Source organism: Hermetia illucens, chromosome 4, assembly GCF_905115235.1.
Source record: "Hermetia illucens chromosome 4, iHerIll2.2.curated.20191125, whole genome shotgun sequence".
Classification (NCBI taxonomy): domain Eukaryota; kingdom Metazoa; phylum Arthropoda; class Insecta; order Diptera; family Stratiomyidae; genus Hermetia; species Hermetia illucens.
In genome coordinates, this window is record NC_051852.1 from 171,328,005 (window position 1) to 171,347,113 (window position 19,109).

The 19,109-nt window shown below is 42.3% G+C and overlaps 1 protein-coding gene and 1 non-coding gene across 8 annotated transcripts in view; one reads left to right on the top strand and one right to left on the bottom strand.

Annotated features, from left to right (window-relative positions):
- Window positions 1-474: 474 nt before the first annotated feature.
- The window catches only part of LOC119653731 (NAD kinase-like), a 150,671-nt gene continuing 132,036 nt past the window's right edge, over window positions 475-19,109 (bottom strand). For all 7 annotated transcript variants that reach the window (XM_038058648.1, XM_038058647.1, XM_038058645.1 and 4 more), the window contains 6 exons: window positions 15,530-15,613; window positions 2,039-2,168; window positions 1,876-1,979; window positions 1,433-1,808; window positions 1,122-1,379; window positions 475-1,061 (listed from right to left, as the gene is read on the bottom strand). In XM_038058648.1, coding sequence (XP_037914576.1) covers window positions 768-1,061; window positions 1,122-1,379; window positions 1,433-1,808; window positions 1,876-1,979; window positions 2,039-2,168; window positions 15,530-15,613 — 1,246 coding nt within the window. In that variant the 3' untranslated portion in view covers window positions 475-767. The remainder of the gene's footprint in view (window positions 1,062-1,121; window positions 1,380-1,432; window positions 1,809-1,875; window positions 1,980-2,038; window positions 2,169-15,529; window positions 15,614-19,109) is intronic.
- Trnas-uga lies at window positions 12,024-12,105 on the top strand. The gene has a single exon. It is a non-coding gene; the product is annotated as a tRNA-Ser (tRNA).

Genomic DNA, 19,109 nt, shown 5'->3' on the forward strand with positions numbered 1-19,109 from the left:
GAGCGTCGGGCAACGTTGGGGGGAGCATGCCTCATCATCGACGGCCAAAGCGAATATTCATGGTGAGAAGATCATGCTGTGTATATGGTGGGACCAGCTGGGTGTGGTATACTATGAGCTGCTAAAATCGAACGAAACGGTCACGAGCAAACTCTACCGACGTCAAATGATGCGTTTGAGCCGCGAACTCAATAAAAAACGGCCGCAATACCAGCAAAGGGATGATAAAGTTATTTTGCAACATGACAATGCTCGTCCACATGTTGCACAGCCCGTTAAAACATATCTAGAAACGTTGAAATGGGAAGTCCTACCCCACCCGCTGTACTCTCCAGACATTGCTCCTTCTGATTACTATTTGTTCCGGTCGATGGAGCATGGCCTGGCTGACCAGCACTTCTCCAATTACGACGAACTCAAAAAATGGCTCGATGAGCCAATTTTTGGCGCGATGGTATCTATGAATTGCCTGAAAGATGGAAGAAAGTTGTGGCTAGCGATGGGCAATACTTTGAACAATGAATGTATAACCAATTTTTCACAATAAAGCTTCAAATTTAAAAAAAAAAAAAACCGAGAGAACTTATTTGTAGGCCTTATACTATCAATTCATATCTCAACCTCATACAAATTTGAGAGTTGTTTTAAAAACAGGATCTTAACAATTCATAACCTTTTCTAATATCCACTTGAAACACTATCACCCTTCAATCCAAAACTCATCCCCTTCTGCTCGCCATTGATTCCCACGCCTACCACTGTCTTTCCTAGCTATCAAGCAGAGAATCATTTGCTCTGTCAAGATCATCTAAAGTGTCCTCCGATCCCGATCCGGTTAGATCTGACAATTCATCAAGACATTTTTGTCGTTTACGGACGTTCCAATGTAAGCATTCTGCCAACGAATCGAACCAATCCGAAATTTGATCTTGAGCACATATGCTTGGCACTGGATAGATTGAAGTGGTCACACGTAAGCTATCACCGTGGAATAGTTCTTGGCGATTCCGTCCGTCGAAGGAGACCCATGAAGTGTTTCGACTGTCGGGTGAAATCGAAATCTGTAAGATAGAAATTTTCGATGAATATAGAGTGAATTGCAATCATTGTGTAACATGCACCTTGAGTTCAACTCCAGCGGGAACAACTATGGGCCGGAAACTAAGAGAATGTGGGCATATTGGAGTCACCATAATAGCAGGCACCGATGGGTGAATCATTGACGCACCAGCCGCCACAGCGTACGCTGTACTTCCTGTTGGGGTCGATACAATTAAACCATCACCCTGCACCGACGTTATATGCTTTCCATCAAGGAATAGGTCAATGTTACTAAGATATGGTGATGGTCCACGATCGATTACTACCTCATTAAGTACCTGAAGAGAGACAAGTTATAAAATATTATAAAACTAAAGAGAAAAGAACTCACCAAAATATTTGTCGATGCTCTCATATTCGGAGTTTGTTGATTATCACTAAAAAGATGATTTGATGCAGCGGTTTCTGTTCGATCAGACGAAGTTTCATTATCGGTTAAAGCCTCTTTGTAACGTTCCCCTTTACGAACAATTATACAACGCAGTCGACTGCGTAACGTCAAAGCTGCGTGTCCTTCCAGGACATTTGTTACTTGATCTTGAAAGTTATCGAATTGGAATGGTGTCAAAAATCCTAATGAACCCAAATGAAAGGCCATCACCGGTGGAACTGATTGTTGAAATAGTAATGATGCATATAAAAGTGTACCATCACCGCCCAAGCATACTATGAAGTCGATTCGATCTGTTAAATCATCACGGCCGTCCCTGTGAATAAAGAGTAGAGAAACTTCTTCTTGTAAATGTCCAGTTAAATTCAGTGGCGAAAACTCACTTGAAAGTAACTAATTTATCTTTAATTTGTTGAAACCGTTTATCCTCTACAAGTAATGGATCGTCAAGTACAGCTGCCTCCACCCATACTACCATGTTTTTCTCCTATAAAACTCGCGTATTTCAGTTAAAAAATTAACACAAATAACGAAGGAATAGCATACCTGCACCAACCATTCAACCAATTGCACGAAAGGAGAAAGAACTGTAGAATCTCGAACTTTCTTTATAACCAGAACAGTTAAGGGTGGTTTGTACCAAGTTAATCGCTGGCTAGCTGGATCTTGAATTTGCCTGGAAGGAAACATGTTTTTAATTGTTAATAATTCAATTTTTAGAGATCTGTTTCAGTAAAAATATGTTTGTATTTTACACTCATATTGTCTAATGAACCAGGGTTAAAAAAACTACCCCACAGATCAGTGGCTGTTGGACAAATATCTAAAAATTTCCGCGTCATTAGAGAATTAGACTGGAAGCGGTTGACATTTTACTTCGGGTTAGGCTTCCCGTCCTACTGCCTTAGGAAACCTTCAAGTCGGAAAATTCCCTTTACCAACGGAAGAAGAGAGGAGCAACCTATCATCCCTTCTTCGATCGAGTTCAATCTTCCTCCAAAAGGGGACCAAACGAAATGCGCAATATGACTCTATTTGATTTTGATAATGTGATCCGAAGCAAGCTCCCCTGAACCTATGTAGAGTTGCTGACGAGTTCCATTCCAACTTCTACAAACAAGTCGGGAAACCGGAAGCTGGACGCTTCAGGTACGAAAGGTTTTGTGTATTTCTTAGTATGCAGCACGTAATATATGCATATATTATGTGAGAATATCCACTTCGGATGATATTGAGATTCATAGTCTTGAATTTGCAAAGAAGCAACAACTTTGACGTATTATAACTTTGTTTGTAATAGTGCGATTTCCACCAAACTTGGTGAGATCCTGCTCTATGTTATACCCTATACTGTCGTGGTGGTAGGATGAACTTAAGGGGGGTTTTGCAGTCAATTACTAAAAATTATAGTAATATACTATTATTAACTTTATTTGTACGGATAACAGTATGGAAGGTATTTGGGAGCCCAGGCACCATATAGTGGCAGCCTCCTAATTTTTTTCAGATTTTTCGGTTTGGTAGTTTCTGAAAATGACCCCCTTAAAGGAATGATCACTTTCAACCCTCCGCACTCCCCACCTTTCCAACAAATGTCAAAACTAAGACCGGCTTCGAAAAGTACTAACCGATACCTTTAATTTGATACCCCACGTGACTATATTTGATGAAAAAAAACTTTACACCCCTCTTTTGCATGTATGGGGACCCCCCCCCCCTTTAGATTCATCGCAAAAGGATGTAACTCGCTGTATGCGTGAGCGTTCACAGTTCCCACCTTTCTACCAAATTTGGTGTCAATCGCTGCAACCATTTCCGAGAAAAATGCGTGTGACGGACAGACAGACAGACGGACAGACAGACAGTTCGATCTGCAGCCAAAGCAAGAGCATGTTGGAATCAACTGCAAATTTGTTTGTAAATTACTTCACTGCAAACAGTGGAGGAAGCCGAGAATTTCGGGGGGCTTCCCACTAGCAAAACGGCTAGTGGGGAGTTGTCTTTGATGGTTTTTAGCCTTAATGATCCTTTTAAGCGGAGCGGTAAATTAGTGCGATCGCCTCCAGCGAAATCGAGTGAGAAACAGATGTCGGATCAAAGGAGCAGCAGCGGTGGAGTCAATTCTTTAAATGAGGCTGACGCGTTCACACAGCTGGGAGCAATGATCCAAAATCTGATGGAGTACGTTGGTCAGCGAAATAACGTCCATCACGCTATCAAAAACCAAGTGCGTTCTATCAGGGCGACGTACTTTAAGGCTAAAGAGGATGTAAAAGCACGCGAAGAACGTATACTGCCGAACAGCCAACAGAAAGTGATGGTTACTGTAGCAACACAAACTATGGTGAAAACATCTCTTCCCAAGAGGCTTTTTGACAAAGAAGGTATCCAGCAATGCGCAATAAGCGACAAAGAGACCCCAACGAAGAGGTACAATCACCCCAACGGACAGCGAAACGCAAAAAGGAGAAACCAATTCCGGCGCAACCTAGGAAGACAGGCGACGGAAGCTTATCGGCCCACCCGGAAAAGGCCACTAACCGCGTCGAAGAATCTACCTGGACTAAAGTAGAAGGTAAGAAACGGTTGCAAAGGAGAGCCAGGCCAGACGCGCTGATCATAACAAAAACTGGCGTACGCGGAGATTTTGCGTAAAGTAAAAGCAGATACCTCCCTGACTGAACTAAGTGGTAATGTTACGCGTATCAGACGTACGCAGAAAGGTGATCTGTTGCTGGAGCTTAAAGCGGGTGAAGATGTAGGCGAAAACCTACGAAAAAAAATCGGAGTGGCACTAGGTGAGGCTGCAGCAATCAAAATGAGCAGAGATTCAGTGGTGATAGAATGTAAGGACTTGGATGAAATCGCCACGAAGTCGGAGATCTGTGAAGCCTTGCAATCTCAATTAGGACTACAGTCAGTGAGCGAGGCCAACGTGCTACGACTTAGGAAGGCGTACGGGGATACACAGATAGCGTCGATAAGTCTTCCTATCGAAGCAGCAAAAAAGGCGATAGCAGCAGGTAAAGTTCGTATTGGATGGGTGGTTTGCCGGATACGAGAGCAAAGTCAGGTGCATAAATGTTTTAAGTGCTGGCAGTTCTGCCACATTGCGAAAGCCTGTACCAGCTCACAAGACAGATCTAGTCTGTGTCGCAAGTGCGGAGAGCAAGGTCATTTTGCGAAGGATTGCACTTTGTTGCTTGAGAAACTATCTTTTGATGCCAGGCGCTATAATCCCAAAATAATTGCCGGTGATTTCAACTCATGGGCAGAAGAATGGAGAAGCAGAATAACAAATGCAAAGGGGCAAATACTGCTAGAGGCATTCTCGCGTCTAAATGTCGTACTTGCGAACTCTGGGGGAGCCAACACATACCGGAGGGGAGAATTACAATCGGTAGTAGACCTCACTTTCGTCAGTGACACCCTTATCAAAGACTTGCAGTGGCATGTTAGTGAAGAGTACACACACAGCGATCATCAGGCTATTGTCTTCCAAACCTCGCGTAGGAATTACATGAAGCCACAAAAAAGAATAACGATGAGCTGGGTAACTAACAAATTCAATGAAGAAATGTTCAAGGAGGTACTTCTAGATGACACATTAGTATCGGGAAGCGCACAAGAAAAAGCTTTACAGGCCGCGGAAAAATTGCAGCGGGCATGCGATGCCTCTATGCCACGGCGTAGCGCTTTCCGAAGACGAAATCCCAATTTCTGATGGAATTCAGAAATTGAGGAATGTCGGAAAAACTGCCTCAGAGCTAGGAGATGCTCCCAGCGCAGAAGAAATCAACCTGAATTCGTTGAGCTGCACATGCAATACAAGAACGCGAGGAAAAAATTGCAAGTAGCTATCACGAAGAGCAAATCCGAACATTTCAAGCGGATGTGTACCGAAGCTGATTCTGATCCATGGGGTGGCGCCTACAGGTCTGTAATGTCATCACTGAAAGGCAAGCGCTCCCCATCGATTACCTGCCCAAAATTACTAGAAAACATAGTGGACACTCTCTTCCCAGAGGATGCGAACTACACAAATCAGCCTAAAGTGCATGTAAACCCCGACGAAATCCCTGAAGTGGTAGAAGAGGAAATTTTTGATGCAGCAAGTAAATTCGCTGAAAATAAGACCCCAGGGCCAGATGGAATCCCGAATATCGCCCTGAAAGTGGCAGCCAGGTCAGCACCAGGTATGTTTGCCAAAGTTTTTACGGCATGCCTTAGAGAAGGAGAATTCCCCGAGCAATGGAAGCTGCAAAAGTTGATACTTATTCCGAAGCCAGGTAAACCATTGGGAGACCCCTCCTCATATCGACCGATATGTTTGGTCAACACCATTGGTAAACTATTTGAACGAGTATTATACAACAGGCTGCTCGCTTTTGCGGAAAAGGAAGGAGGCCTATCCGACAAGCAATTCGGGTTTCGTAAGGGGAGATCAACCATCGATACAATCAGCATGGTGACTGGCCTGGCTCGCGCTGCAATACAAGATGACAAATGCTGCGCAGTGGTGACCCTCGATGTAAAAAATGCTTTCAACACTGCAAAGTGGACGAAAATCGTAGAGGCTCTAACCAAACTAAAGGTTCCAAAGTACATTGTACGCATCGTTGTTGCATTTCTTCTTGGAAGAAGATTATATTGCGACTCGGACGATGGAGAGAAATTATTCCCAATAACGTGCGGCGTACCACAGGGGTCTGTCTTAGGTCCCTTACTGTGGTTAATTATGTACAACGGAGTGCTGACGATATCGGGGTAACAATAGTGGCAAAACGATTAGACGAGATCGAAATCTATGCAAATGAAGCGATATGGGAGATCAATTCCTGGTTGAAAAAGTCCGGCCTATCACTTGCTGAACATAAAACGGAACTAGTGCTAATCAGCAAAAGAAGGAAAGACACGACCGTGAAAATTAAAGTTGGTAGAAAAACAATTTACTCCCAAGAGTCGCTTAAATATTTGGGAGTAATGATTGACGAAAGACTCAACTTTAAAAAACATATTGAGTGCGCTGCAACTAAAGCATCTTCCATCGCTGTAACGATCTCGAGGATACTACCGAACATTGGTGGACCAAGACAAAGTCGACGTCGTCTTATTTCAAGGGTAGTTAGTTCCGTGCTACTCTACGCAGCTCCAGTTTGGGCAACCGTTCTGGAAAACGAATCAAACTGCGGAAAACTAGGAATGGCGTATCGACTAAGTGCACTCCGGGTATGCAGTGCTTATCGAACGACATCAGGAGAAGCGGCATATGTACTGGCAGGGACAATCCCCATAGACATCTTGGCGGATGAAGGTCGGCGTCTCTACGACAATATGTATGCAATCGGTGAGTCTATTATACTTCGACGGCAACTAGCACGGCGAGAATCCATCGCTAAATGGCAAAAGAGATGGAACGAGGCACAAACTGGCCGTTGGACCTACCGTATCATTCCACACATTCGAAGATGGATGGAAAGGAATCACGGGGAACTAAGCTACGAGCTAACACAGTTTTTAAGTGGACATGGAGGTTATCGGGCTTATCTTTATCGATTTGGACACGACAAGTCACCATGGTGCCCAAGATGTGGTAACGTGGCTGAGAATGCGGAGCATGTTGTGTTTGAGTGCCCAAGGTTTACAGCACACCGAACTAGGCTGGAGGCGATCGCAAACAGGCGCTTAACACCTGGAAATATAGTGGAGTTTATGTTGGAATCAACGGAGGCTTGGAATCAAGTGGTAATTGAGCTGAAAATGATTCATGATTAGCTAAGGCATGCAGAACTGCGAAGAAACCAAGAAAGGGAGCGAACAATAATGCGCCACAGTTAAGAACTGATCCAGCCCCACGATGCAATGCTTATAGCAGTCCTGTGGGGAAAATGGAAGAAGAAGGAGGTGGTTTTAGTGAGTAGAAGTCTCACATAACTGTTTGGCAGAAGCCAGCAGTAGGTTTTGAACCTTTCCACCTTCCAACGATGAAAAAAAAAAAAAGACAGACAGACAGACAGTAAACCGATTTTAATAAGGTTTTGTGTTTACACAAAACCTTAAAAAAGAAGGTATGGTCGGTATCGCCCACGATTGCATTGGAAAACATGCAGTCAGGGGACCTTGTCTTCCCCTGCGTAAGGGAATTATCAGTCTCACCATGTTTTCGGCTCAGTTACAGACCTGTGTTTCCGAGGAACCACGCAGATCATCTGCTTCTTGACTCGTTTTCCTTAGAGACTTGGACCTCACCTTCCAAGCAATGAAACGAGTAATTTGAAACTGGGTGAGCTCCTTGAGTTATGCCAGCTTGTGCCGTAGCAAGTGGAGTATCTTATGTAAGGGCTGCGTAGTATATATCATAAGTTGCTAATTTTTAATGGACGGAAAAGGTGATGTCCTCCTCCGCAACTCTTGTAGTAATCGCGATTTCGTGACAGGAGCGGGATTTTATTCGCCTTTTTCGGGATTAATTTGATCAAATAATGTTTTCTATAGTGTGCAATTTCCTTAAGCTTCGTCGCATATTGCACATTTTTGAATGCATTCAGGCGAATTGATCGTGACAGAAGGGAATGATCTGCCGCATAAACGCTGCTGCGCATGTTGCTCCCTACATGAACTCGAGAAGTTCAAGGCCAGATTTAGCGGGAACGGCTGATCGAGAGACGGCTGATGGGCAGAGGATATCATTTTTGGTTGAGATTTCGGTCGTGTTGAAAGTGACTGATAGTTCTGTTCTTTGTGCAATAAACTTAGAAGAAGAATTTTCGACCGCGGTGGATCGAAATCACGAAATTTTATTGTGAGGTTGTCATTTCGAACGCATTTTCTTTTTCATTTCTATTTTGCAAATATCTCGTATTTCTTTTAGATAACTGAAAGATTGGGGGGATTCATTGAACATTGCGCAGACGGATTGAAACCACTAAATTGCTGTAAAAGTAGATTTTATTTCGGATGGCTAAGGAGCAGTTAGGTTAGCATCCTTTGGGAAGTTGAGACTCTCGGATTCCTGGGGATGTCACAATAGAAAGGAAAACATGAGTTCTTCGCAACGGATTCACATCAACCTTCAGCTTCAAATAAAACCCTCACCCTGGTGGCCGGGCTAGTTAGAGTGAAAATTCTTCCCGGACTGCTTGTGAGAAAAAGACATGGACTCAATTACTAATAATAAAAGCCAATGAGAGAAGAAGAGGTGGTTATGCCAGGTGCATCATCGGAGGACGTGCTGCTGGTATTCAGCCAAGAAGCAGTAACCGTCGAAAGAGTACAACAGGTGCCAGCCGTAGCACCGACCGGCAAAAAACTTCGGTCATCAGAAACCAACTGAGAAGCGAAGGTCCATTGGAGTCCCGCTTAAGAGTCAGTACCACAAGGCCATGCCTATTCTTAGCAAGATTGCTAAGAATAAGGAGACCGGTACTGTCGATGAGCGAGATGAAAAGGACTTCGCTAAATACCAGGCGATTGTTGAGGAATATAACGACAAACGCCTGGCAGACGAGCAAAAGACAAAGCTCAGCGCTCTCAAACGAAATCAATCTCAAGGCAAGCCAACAACTGCGAAACCCTTCAGCGACGTAGCCAGGAGCCACTTGCGTGTGGCACTTACGCTAGCGACAAAATAACGTCGGAGATGTAGCCAGCGGAAGTCAGGCTATCTGAGATCTCCTGGATCCCAAAAGCGAACACAAGGGATCTATCCTCTGCTTTGATTCCTCTCAGGTGGTCCGTGGGTTATACGTTACACCTTATGAGGATCAGTTCTCCAGGGACTTTCTCGATTCGTGCGTCGCTAATATCAGCGACGCCTAGGAGGGGGTACCAACTGGTCGCTCGCATCTGGTTGCCGAAGATCCGCATGGATAAGAACAAGCTCGTTCAATCCCTGCGCCTTCAAAACCCCAGGATCAAAGAGGAGGAACCCCCGATGAACAGCCAAACTTTCCTCCTCCGTATATACAAAGAATACCTGGAGGCATTGAAAAAGGTAGACTATGAAGTACGGATCGGAACGTGGTGAAAGTGTTCCGCTCTGCAAAACCGGACAACGACCTGGATCCAATCGACACCGCCAACGTCCATATATAGAGTATCAAGGGCGAATTCTAAGAAATATTTTTTTACCACATTTGGGTTTGAGCACGCTTACCAGCGCGGAAAGCCCTGCGAGTCTAACCACCGTTCTTTGGTTTCAAAGGTAGAGGACGAAACTCGTGTTTATGGACATTGAAGGTAATCAACCGATTTTAAGTTTTTTAAGTTTTTTTCTTTTACACAAAACTTTAAAAAGGTAAACATAAAAAGGAAAAAATAGTTCTGAACCTTAAATTGAAGAAAACTGAGGAAGTAGGCAAAGTGATTTTGGTTGGAAATAATGTGGTAAGAATGTGAAAGTCATATTTCATTTTAAAAATGAGTAGTCAGTGTTTATAGCGCTGCGGATCAAAGCCGCATTTTGAGCGTCTTACTTTTTGTATGGGGCCTTTCTCTTCAAAATGTGTATGTTACACATTCTGATTTTATTAGCATATTATCTAAATAGAAGGGAACATTTCGAAAACTGATTTCGGCTTTTGTACTACTGTCAATACTGTAATAAATTTTTAAATGGGTCAAGCGACGACGGCTTTACGGTTTCTTACCAGGGCAGAGGCAAATCGTCAGACGCTGCCTCACCTCTGCCCTGGGAGCAGCGTGACCGTAGCGGCTCGCAGATGTTGAATGCTCCCTTATATGTATAACCCGTAGAACACGACATGCCTACAAATTATATTGAGCGCAAATCCGCCTTATTGACCAGAGCTGAAATATTCGTTTTGAGAATGATGGGGTCCTAAGTCCGCATCAACTTAATGCTGGACCGGACCAAATGGGGAGCAACTTACTCCCTCTTTCCTGGTCCACGGACCCCTCGCTTAGGGTTTGCACCCAAACTTTAAAAAAAAAATCAAGCGACGACGGATTTACGGTTTCTTACCAGGGCAGAGGCAAATCGTCGTCGAATGATGGGGTCCTAAGTCCGCATCAACTGCCCATTTGGTCCGGTCCAACATTAAGTTAATGGGGTTTTCTCAAAACAACGTTTTTTGGGTTGGCGTAAAGGATTGAAAAAAAACCACTTGACCATTCGCTTTGAAATTTTAATATATCATTATGCACATTCAAAGCAATAGAATGAACCTCGGACACGGAGATAGGTGTTAAATATTTCGATTTACATCAGGTTGTTTGGGGCCAAAAACCTGAAAAAATCAAACTGCTTGCTACCTCAAACAACCAACTAAATGGATGAGAAACAACAGGGAACTCTTCCATAGACTTGTAGCACTGATGAAGGGAACAAATGGCTTCCGAAATATCGCCATTTGCAAGACCAATAAATACAGAGTGCGGCAGCATAACTTCCTTTTTTCAAAACTCAATAAAAACTATTGTATGCATCGGAAAATATCTATTTATTTTTTATAATGTAGGTACATGTCTAAAGTTTTTATTTACATTGTTTTGAAGATGAAATCTGTTAGGTGACGTCCCCTATTTTCCATACATTGCGTAAACCGATTTCTGGCGTTTGTCATGACTCTTGTTAGCATAGCAGGTGTTATGTTGGCAATTTCTTCTTGGATGTTGGTCTTCAAATCTTGTAGGGTTCTTGGACGGTTCACATAAACACGGGATTTCAAAAAACCCCATAGAAAAAAATTACAAGGGGACAGATCGGGAGAGCGTGCCGGCCATTCCAAATCGCCTCTAATTGAGATAAGGCGCTCTGGAAAGTGTTCCCTCAAAACAGCCATCGATGCTCTTGAAGTGTGTGCTGTTGCACCGTCTTGTTGGAACCAAGTGTCCCCCAAATCCAAATTTTCTGGCCGTGGGAAAAAAAAATTCTGTAGCATGTTTACATACCGGTCCGAATTCACTGTCACTGTAACCTCATTTTCCTCAAAAAACCAGGGACCAATAATTCCAGCTGAGGAAATTGCACACCATACTGTGACTTTGGGTGAATGCAAAGGCTTTTGATGCAATTCTCGAGGGTTGGTGTCAGCCCAGTAGCGCACGCTCCTCACTATTCCAACGCATGATGGCGACTGAACCGTGTCGGGACAAAACTTTACAGTATCCCCCCTTGAACGAGACCACTAGCGCTCCGCTATGACATCAACTAACTGATGGCGCGCATTTTAAAAAAGGAAGTTATGCTGCCGCACCCTGTATTACTAGTGAATAGAAAAGACAAGTCCTAATTATTTAAAAACAATTAACCGGCAGAAATACCACGAGATTGCTCTTAAACTCTTCATAGTTATTTATGTAAGATTATTTGGAATCCCAAAACTAGATGCGGTCGGTATATTGTCCAAAGAAAGGCACTACCTGGGCACCATTATTATCGTTTTCTCTTGTGCTTCTTTGCAAAGCATTTTCGGGTAATACACTCAGCCTAAAATATTCACGTCAACATGTTGCTAGATTACTTTAGCAACATATTACCCCATTGTTTATAAGAAACTGCCATACAACAGCTGCGGTGTCCGAGTGGTTAAGGAGATGGACTTGAAATCCATTGGGTTCTACCCGCACAGGTTCGAATCCTGTCCGCAGCGAATTGAGATTTTTTTTTAATGCAACATACTTTTTAAGAGGTTATTCCAGTATTATATTTTCTTGCGAATAAAATAAAGAATATAGTATATTAAAAAATTGAAAAAAAAAAAAAACTCTTTTCATTTTAACACTATTAGCACGTTTCCATACAGTAAAAATCAGTAATAAAAGCCTTTTCTTCTCGTGATGCACGTAGCGGTACAGTGAATCTGATCTGATAAACCGATTTACTAATTTTTTTTACAAATTTAGAACGACTGTATACACTTAAAATTAGACAAAAAAAAATATTGAATTTTGAAAATTTGGAGCATTTTCTGGCCAAACTTGTGCGTACAATAGATTTTATCAAAACTTTTGTTGAATTTATAACAGGTGACTTGGAAAATTTGGGTGCTACCACGCGCAATCTGGATACTACTGCCGCCATTTTTTTTTTTGTAATCGCGAAATTTTAATTTTAAAGACTCGGCAAAGAAATTTGACGGGACCACTTTCAACCAAATTGACCACGTGCTGATCGAACGCCGTCACCTCAGCCATGATGATGTCAGAATATATAGGGGGCTAATATAGACTTGGATCACTATCTCGTTGGCATGGTGCTCCGAGCTCGAATAAAAATACCACCTAGAATCCCCTCTGACAATCAGGTGAGAGTGAACACTGAAGCCATCCACAACACAACCCTCCGCGACACCTATAAGAGAGAAATGGATGCCGCAATAACCGCAGTCAACAGAGGACCTGGAGATGAAGCATCAACAAATGATCTTCACAATCACCTGAAGAACGTTATCATGGGTACGGCGACAAGCATACTTGGCCCCAGCCGCAAAAGGAGTCGGAACGGCTGGTTTCACGATGAATGTAAGCTAGCAACGGAACGGAAGAATGCCGCATACCGAGTAATGTTGCATTCTCAAAGAACGCGGGCACGCACAGAGACTTATCACGAACTCCGTCGAGCGGAGAAGCGGAGAACTAGAAAAGTACAGGGAGCAACCGCACCAGACGCGCAAGTTTTACCAACAAGTCAGCAGGATGAAGCCTTATACACCACGATGCTCAGCCTGTCGAGACAAAGAGGGAAATCTGATTTCCGACAGAATGGGAATATTAGAGCGATGGGTTGAGTACTTTGATGAGCTACTGAACAACCAGAACATCGGCGAGTTGGAGGTCCCGCCAACTGAAGACGACGGACAAATACTGCCACCACTAAGTTTAGGAGAAACAGTCCGTGCAATTCATCGGCTAAAAAATCATAAGTCGCCAGGAGCCGATGGAATTACAGGCGAATTGGTTAAATATGGAGGCGACCAGTTACACCAAGTGGTTCATCAACTTGTGCTCAAGATATAGGACAGCGAATCAATGCCTGACGATTGGCAACGAGGCATTATCCGTCTCATACATAAAAAGGGAGATATCACACAGTGCAGCAATTATAGAGGTATCACGTTGCTGAGTACCATCTATAAGATATTCTCCACTATCTTGCTAGGCCGGATAGCCCCATACGCCCAGAACATCATTGGCCCATACCAAAGAGGCTTCACTCCAGGCAAATCAGCGACAGATCAGATTTTCTCTCTGCGGCAAGCGATGGAAAAACTGTTGGAATATGGACAACAGTTGCACCATCTGTTCATCGACTTTAAAGCCGCCTATGATAGCATAGGCAGGGTAAAACTGTACACGGCCATGAGAGAATTCGGTATCCCGACGAAATTAATAAGACTGACTAGGCCGACCCTGACCAATGTGCGAGGCCAGATAAAAGCAGCAGGATCACTATCAAGACCATTCGATATCAACAACGGTCTACGACAAGAGGATGCGCTATCATGCGTCCTCTTTAACCTGGCCCTCGAGAAAGTGATCCGTGATGCTGAGGTAAATGCAAGAGGTACGATCCTCTTCAAGTCCACCCAACTACTAGCCTATGCTCACGATATCGACATCATGGGAAGAACCACCCGAGACGTACAAACTGCCTTCATCCAGATCGAGCAGGCGGCAATTGAGGCGAGATCTTGGGCTGCACATCAATGAAGGCAAGATAAAATATATGGTGGCAACGTCAGCACCGAAGACAAATCAAGCAACAACATCAAACCGCACTGGTCAAACACGAAGAAGAATAAGAATAGAAGAATACAATTTTGAGACCGTTGACAATTTGTCCTATCTAGGGTCGGAAATCACAACCGATAACAACTACGATGATGAAATCGACGCACGGTTGTTGTCAGCCAACAGAGCCTATTTCAGCTTACAAAGACTGTTCCGCTCGAAACGTCTCACCATAGGGTCAAAGCTCTTACTGTTCAAGACTATGATCTTGCCAGTCCTCATGTATTCCTCGGAAACTTGGGTTCTTAGCAAGAAAAATTTCGAACCCTTGGCCGCGTTCGAGAGAAGAATCCTCCGAAGAATTTTTGGCCCCCGACATGAGGATGGACGATTCCGTAGCCTACACAAGGACGAAATCTATGAACGATACCATGACCGTCCGGTTGTGGATAAAATCCGGCTCAATAGGTTACGGTGGGCGGATCACTTAATCCGTATGGATGAGGATGATCCCACCCGGAAAGTCTATAAGGGCAATATCTATGGTAGAAAAAGAAGACGAGGCAGACCCTGCCTAAGATGGAGCGATGGCGTAGGTCAGGACGCCAGACAGTTTTAGGGATATCGAATTGGTGGACCTCGGCGCAAAACCGGGATGTCTGGAGTTCATTATTAAGGCAGGCCTAGACCGGATACCGGTTGTTCCGCCGTTGATGATGATAATGATGAAAGAAATTTGTAAAATTTTAGGTCCCTAGATTTTATAGTTTTTAATGATAAAATGATACGCCTTTAACACTAGAATAACCTCTTAAGAAGAGACCGGCATTGGACATAGAGCAAACGGGTAAGTCGAACGCTTTACATACCATTGATGGATTACTACTAATCTTTTCAGATTTCATTTAACATGACTTAATGGACATTTCGATCTCTTCCTATAAAGTACAATGTCATTCGAGATAATTTGGTAGAATCGTGATATTTGGACATGTTTTTTTTATAGGAAGAGATCGAAATGTCCAATAAGTCAAATACCCGAACTTCACAGGGGAACGATTTTTCATATTGTAGTTCGCAAAAATGTCCTCCTCTGCAAAGTAATCGATTCTAGTAATTTCCTAATACTCGAAAGATGTTGACTTCCCATAAAGGACATTTTTTCTGGATCCCTTCCATTTCGACCGCCGCTATAATATACAAAAGGGTCCAGGGTTGTCTAGAGGTTTTTTCTTATCGTTTTCATATCTTTGGAAGCCAATCTCAGTTTAAACGCATAATGGATGAGTCAATGAAGTAACATGTTTCCACTCAGCATTTTAAATAACGAAAAGGAATACTTACATAACCATCGCAGAATTCTTCATTATTCGTCCACATGGTCCAAATTGTTGAAATGGCGATGGGGCGTTTAAACTTCTTGTCCGCCTGAAAAAAAAATAAATAAAATTAGAAATAAAAATAAAACAATTTTGCATCCAATAAGAATATTGGTAAATTGTTTGCATTTTTTTAATACATGAGCATCAACAAATTGTTTATTTTTTTCTCTAGAAATATTTATCGTTTGAATAAATCTCGAGTAAATTCTAGACTATACTCGAAAAAAGTAATGCATAAGCTCCGAATACTGGTTTGGAATCAAACACTATTTAATTATTTTCTTTTTATTTTCATGAACAATGAGGTTAACGAGGAAATAATCTGGATAGTCTAGGGAATTTCCAAACTTGATTTTGAAATATCGAATAATTATCTGTTGTAATCAATGTAAATTAACAGTTTATCATGGCTGCATCAACACAACGGTAGCTGTTTTTCTTCTTTGGCCTTTATCCCGTTCAGCAGCGAAGATAATAATAATAGTAATCGTTTGCGCAACAATCCATATTGGATCTTTGGTTTTTTAAGTATGTTAGAGCACTTCATTAAAGATCGTAACGGTATACTACAGTACATAGTAGGAGGCACTGTGGTTAGCATTGCGCTCGCCCAAGATTATTTATCCTGATTTGACTCAGGTACTCATTCACAGCAAAACAAACAACCAATCAAATTTGAACCACGACCTTCCGCTAGCAGCGGTGATGATTCATCTAAATCGAATTCGTCACTTTTCTTAATTATAAGCTTTTCCTAGATGAAGTCGAGAGACTGTTAAATCAGAATCTAGCCTATCAAGCCATCGTTGTTTCGGTCGTTTCTCACCGACTTCGATGTTCACTTTAATCTTAGATAGTGAATTCCCGTCCGCAAGAATTGCATGCCCATCGAAGACATTTCCATCCCAATTTTCCACGATGGGTGCAAACCCATACCGATCGGGAATGCCTTATTTCGAACATGATCACTACGGGTTACACCACTGATCCAATGCAACATCTTCGTCTTCACTACCGCAAGTGCCGTTCATGGTCTTTGACAGTCAGCCAGCACTCAAAACCATAGAGGCCAAAAAAGTGGACGAAATTGTGGACTGATGACTTCAATCGGGGATACTTAAATCGCCCAGACAATGATAGTGTCAGTTCTTCGTGATCAGCTTTGTTTTAAGATGCTGGCAAAACATAATCTGTATAGAGCAGAGTTTAGAGCGTTGGACGTTAGATATCCCGTGCGACAGTGTCCAATATAGTGATGATGACCGACAAAAACAAGGAGTAATATACCTGTCACACAACTGATTTTACTTTTTGGTTGGCGATAGAGTAATTTACCTCAACCCACGAATTAATCTGGCATAAGGTGTTGTCGCAATTCATACTAAATTAATTTAGTAAATCCAGGAATGTAACATAGAGAGTGCGATGCTTCTCTCACATAGTTAGCAATTTACAACAATATTTACAATTTTCGAGATGAATGTATTACTGAAGGCGTATTATTAGAGGTGTTTCCTCCTTGAAGAAGTAACAATTTAAAGTTACTCATGATAAATTCAGATTTTATAGCTGACGCAGTTGTTTAACCAGTTCGCCATCCTGCCTGATTCATATTGTGCTCAAGTTACCAAATTATTTCTAGGTTGTATAATGAATCTGAAGTTTTAGGGCTCTTAGAAACCCATTTAGGTTTATATTTGTCAACCATGAGGATAGGGCAATACTTCAGCACATATATTCCTTCAACATTATTTCCACAAGATTCAGAAGTCTTAATCCGCTCCTTCAGAATCCCAGAGATCACTGTTACGTCCCTTGCAGATTCGCATAAGGATAAGAACTAAAACCGAACGAAACACGGATAAATCCGCTTGATATGGGGAGGAAACCGTCTAAAAATAGTATCCTGACTTGATACATATTCAGCTTAAGAAGTGAGGCATGACCGATATTTCCTTCTAGACATCTCATCAATTGGAGTTATTCCTTTCTGAAAAAATTCTGCTTGGTATTGGAAGATGAAGTAAAGTTCCTTAACAGGAGATTGGCGTTAAAAATAAAAAAAATTATCAGCTTAAAGTTAGAACGTTGAATGCTTTGAACGAAGGGGGCGATACGATATTGTTCTAAGTATTTTTGTAAATTTGTTAGTTCACATGTTTAGATGTTCTTCTTTCTCTAATCCGCTCGAAAGTAAGACTTTCCACGACTTTTCCCATGGGGAGCAAAAGGAAGGAAAAAAAGTAAAAAGTTAATAAAGTGTCTACAATTCTAACATTGTAAAATAAGAACTACGCAGCTAAGAACAATGAAAAACAGCAGGAAGCAAAATGGAATTGCAGAAGAGACTTCGCCATGTTTTGAAGTCGCGAGCTTTATCGAGTATGCAGGAATGATTTATGGAAGAGCTTGTAAGACAAGAAGAAGAATCTAGAAAGCAACAAGAAGAATTTAGAAGATGATAAGAGGAATAGGAAAGATGTCAAGCCGAAGAACGAGCAAAATTTGTGGAACACATCAAAAGACGGGAAGAAGAAGAGGAAGCAGGACAAGACGAAAAACAGGCAAAATTTATGGAAGAGATCACAAGACGGCAAGTGGAAAAGGATGCGCAACATGACGAAAGGCTAGCAAAAATTACGGAAGCAGAAAAGAATAGAAGGAAGGCATAAAGAAAATCATGGGAGTACTCCAGACATGTGATCAACTGTTGGAAAAGAATTCAAACGAATTAAAGGAAAAGATAATGGAATTTGCAAGAAAGGTAGAGGTGGCTGTAGAAAAAAAGAGCATTCTAGAAGTAGCAGAGAAGCAAACGGAAGGTTTAGAGTGTGTGAAGGATGGCTTTAGGAAAGGTATGGAAAGTCAAGAGGTAACTGTAGAGCGCCAGAAGTAAATATACAGAAGGAAGAGATACAGCGTGGGAACGCCAATGAAATACCAAAGCCGAGGGAAGAGATGGTCCAAGAAGTTGAAAAATGGCAGGAGGAAGTTGACAAGTTGCAGGAGAGTATCAATCAGAATATTCGAAAATCACAAGAAGTGTTCAGTCAGGAAGTGACTAAAGAGCGAAACTACCGGGAAGCAGTAGACCATGAAGAGGAGGTCACAGGTGATGTTGTAAAGTGGATGAAGGCCATGCGAGAAGCTACGAAACAGCAGGAAGAAATTTGTAGGTGGAATGAGCATACCTGGCAGGTCAGTGCAAAGCCGGAGGAGTTGACTGTTTAAGAGTTGATAAGTCGCCAGGCGGAAATTGTGAAGTGGCGAGAAGCGAGTAAAAAGAACTTGAACCCTTAAAAGACAGGAATGGACACGAAAAAGGAAAGAGTTTTGGGATAATTACTGTGAAGAAAGCGAAGTGATAGAAGAAAATAGAAAAGGATATACGAGTGAGTATCGTAGAGCAATCCAGTAGTGTTTACCGTTTGGGTGCTACGACAGAGAAAGAGTTGACTTTCGAGCAAGTACGGCAAGGCTCTGTAAAATTAGTAAAAGTAAAGGAAATAATTAATTTGAAAGAGCGGAAGCAAAAAGGAAAC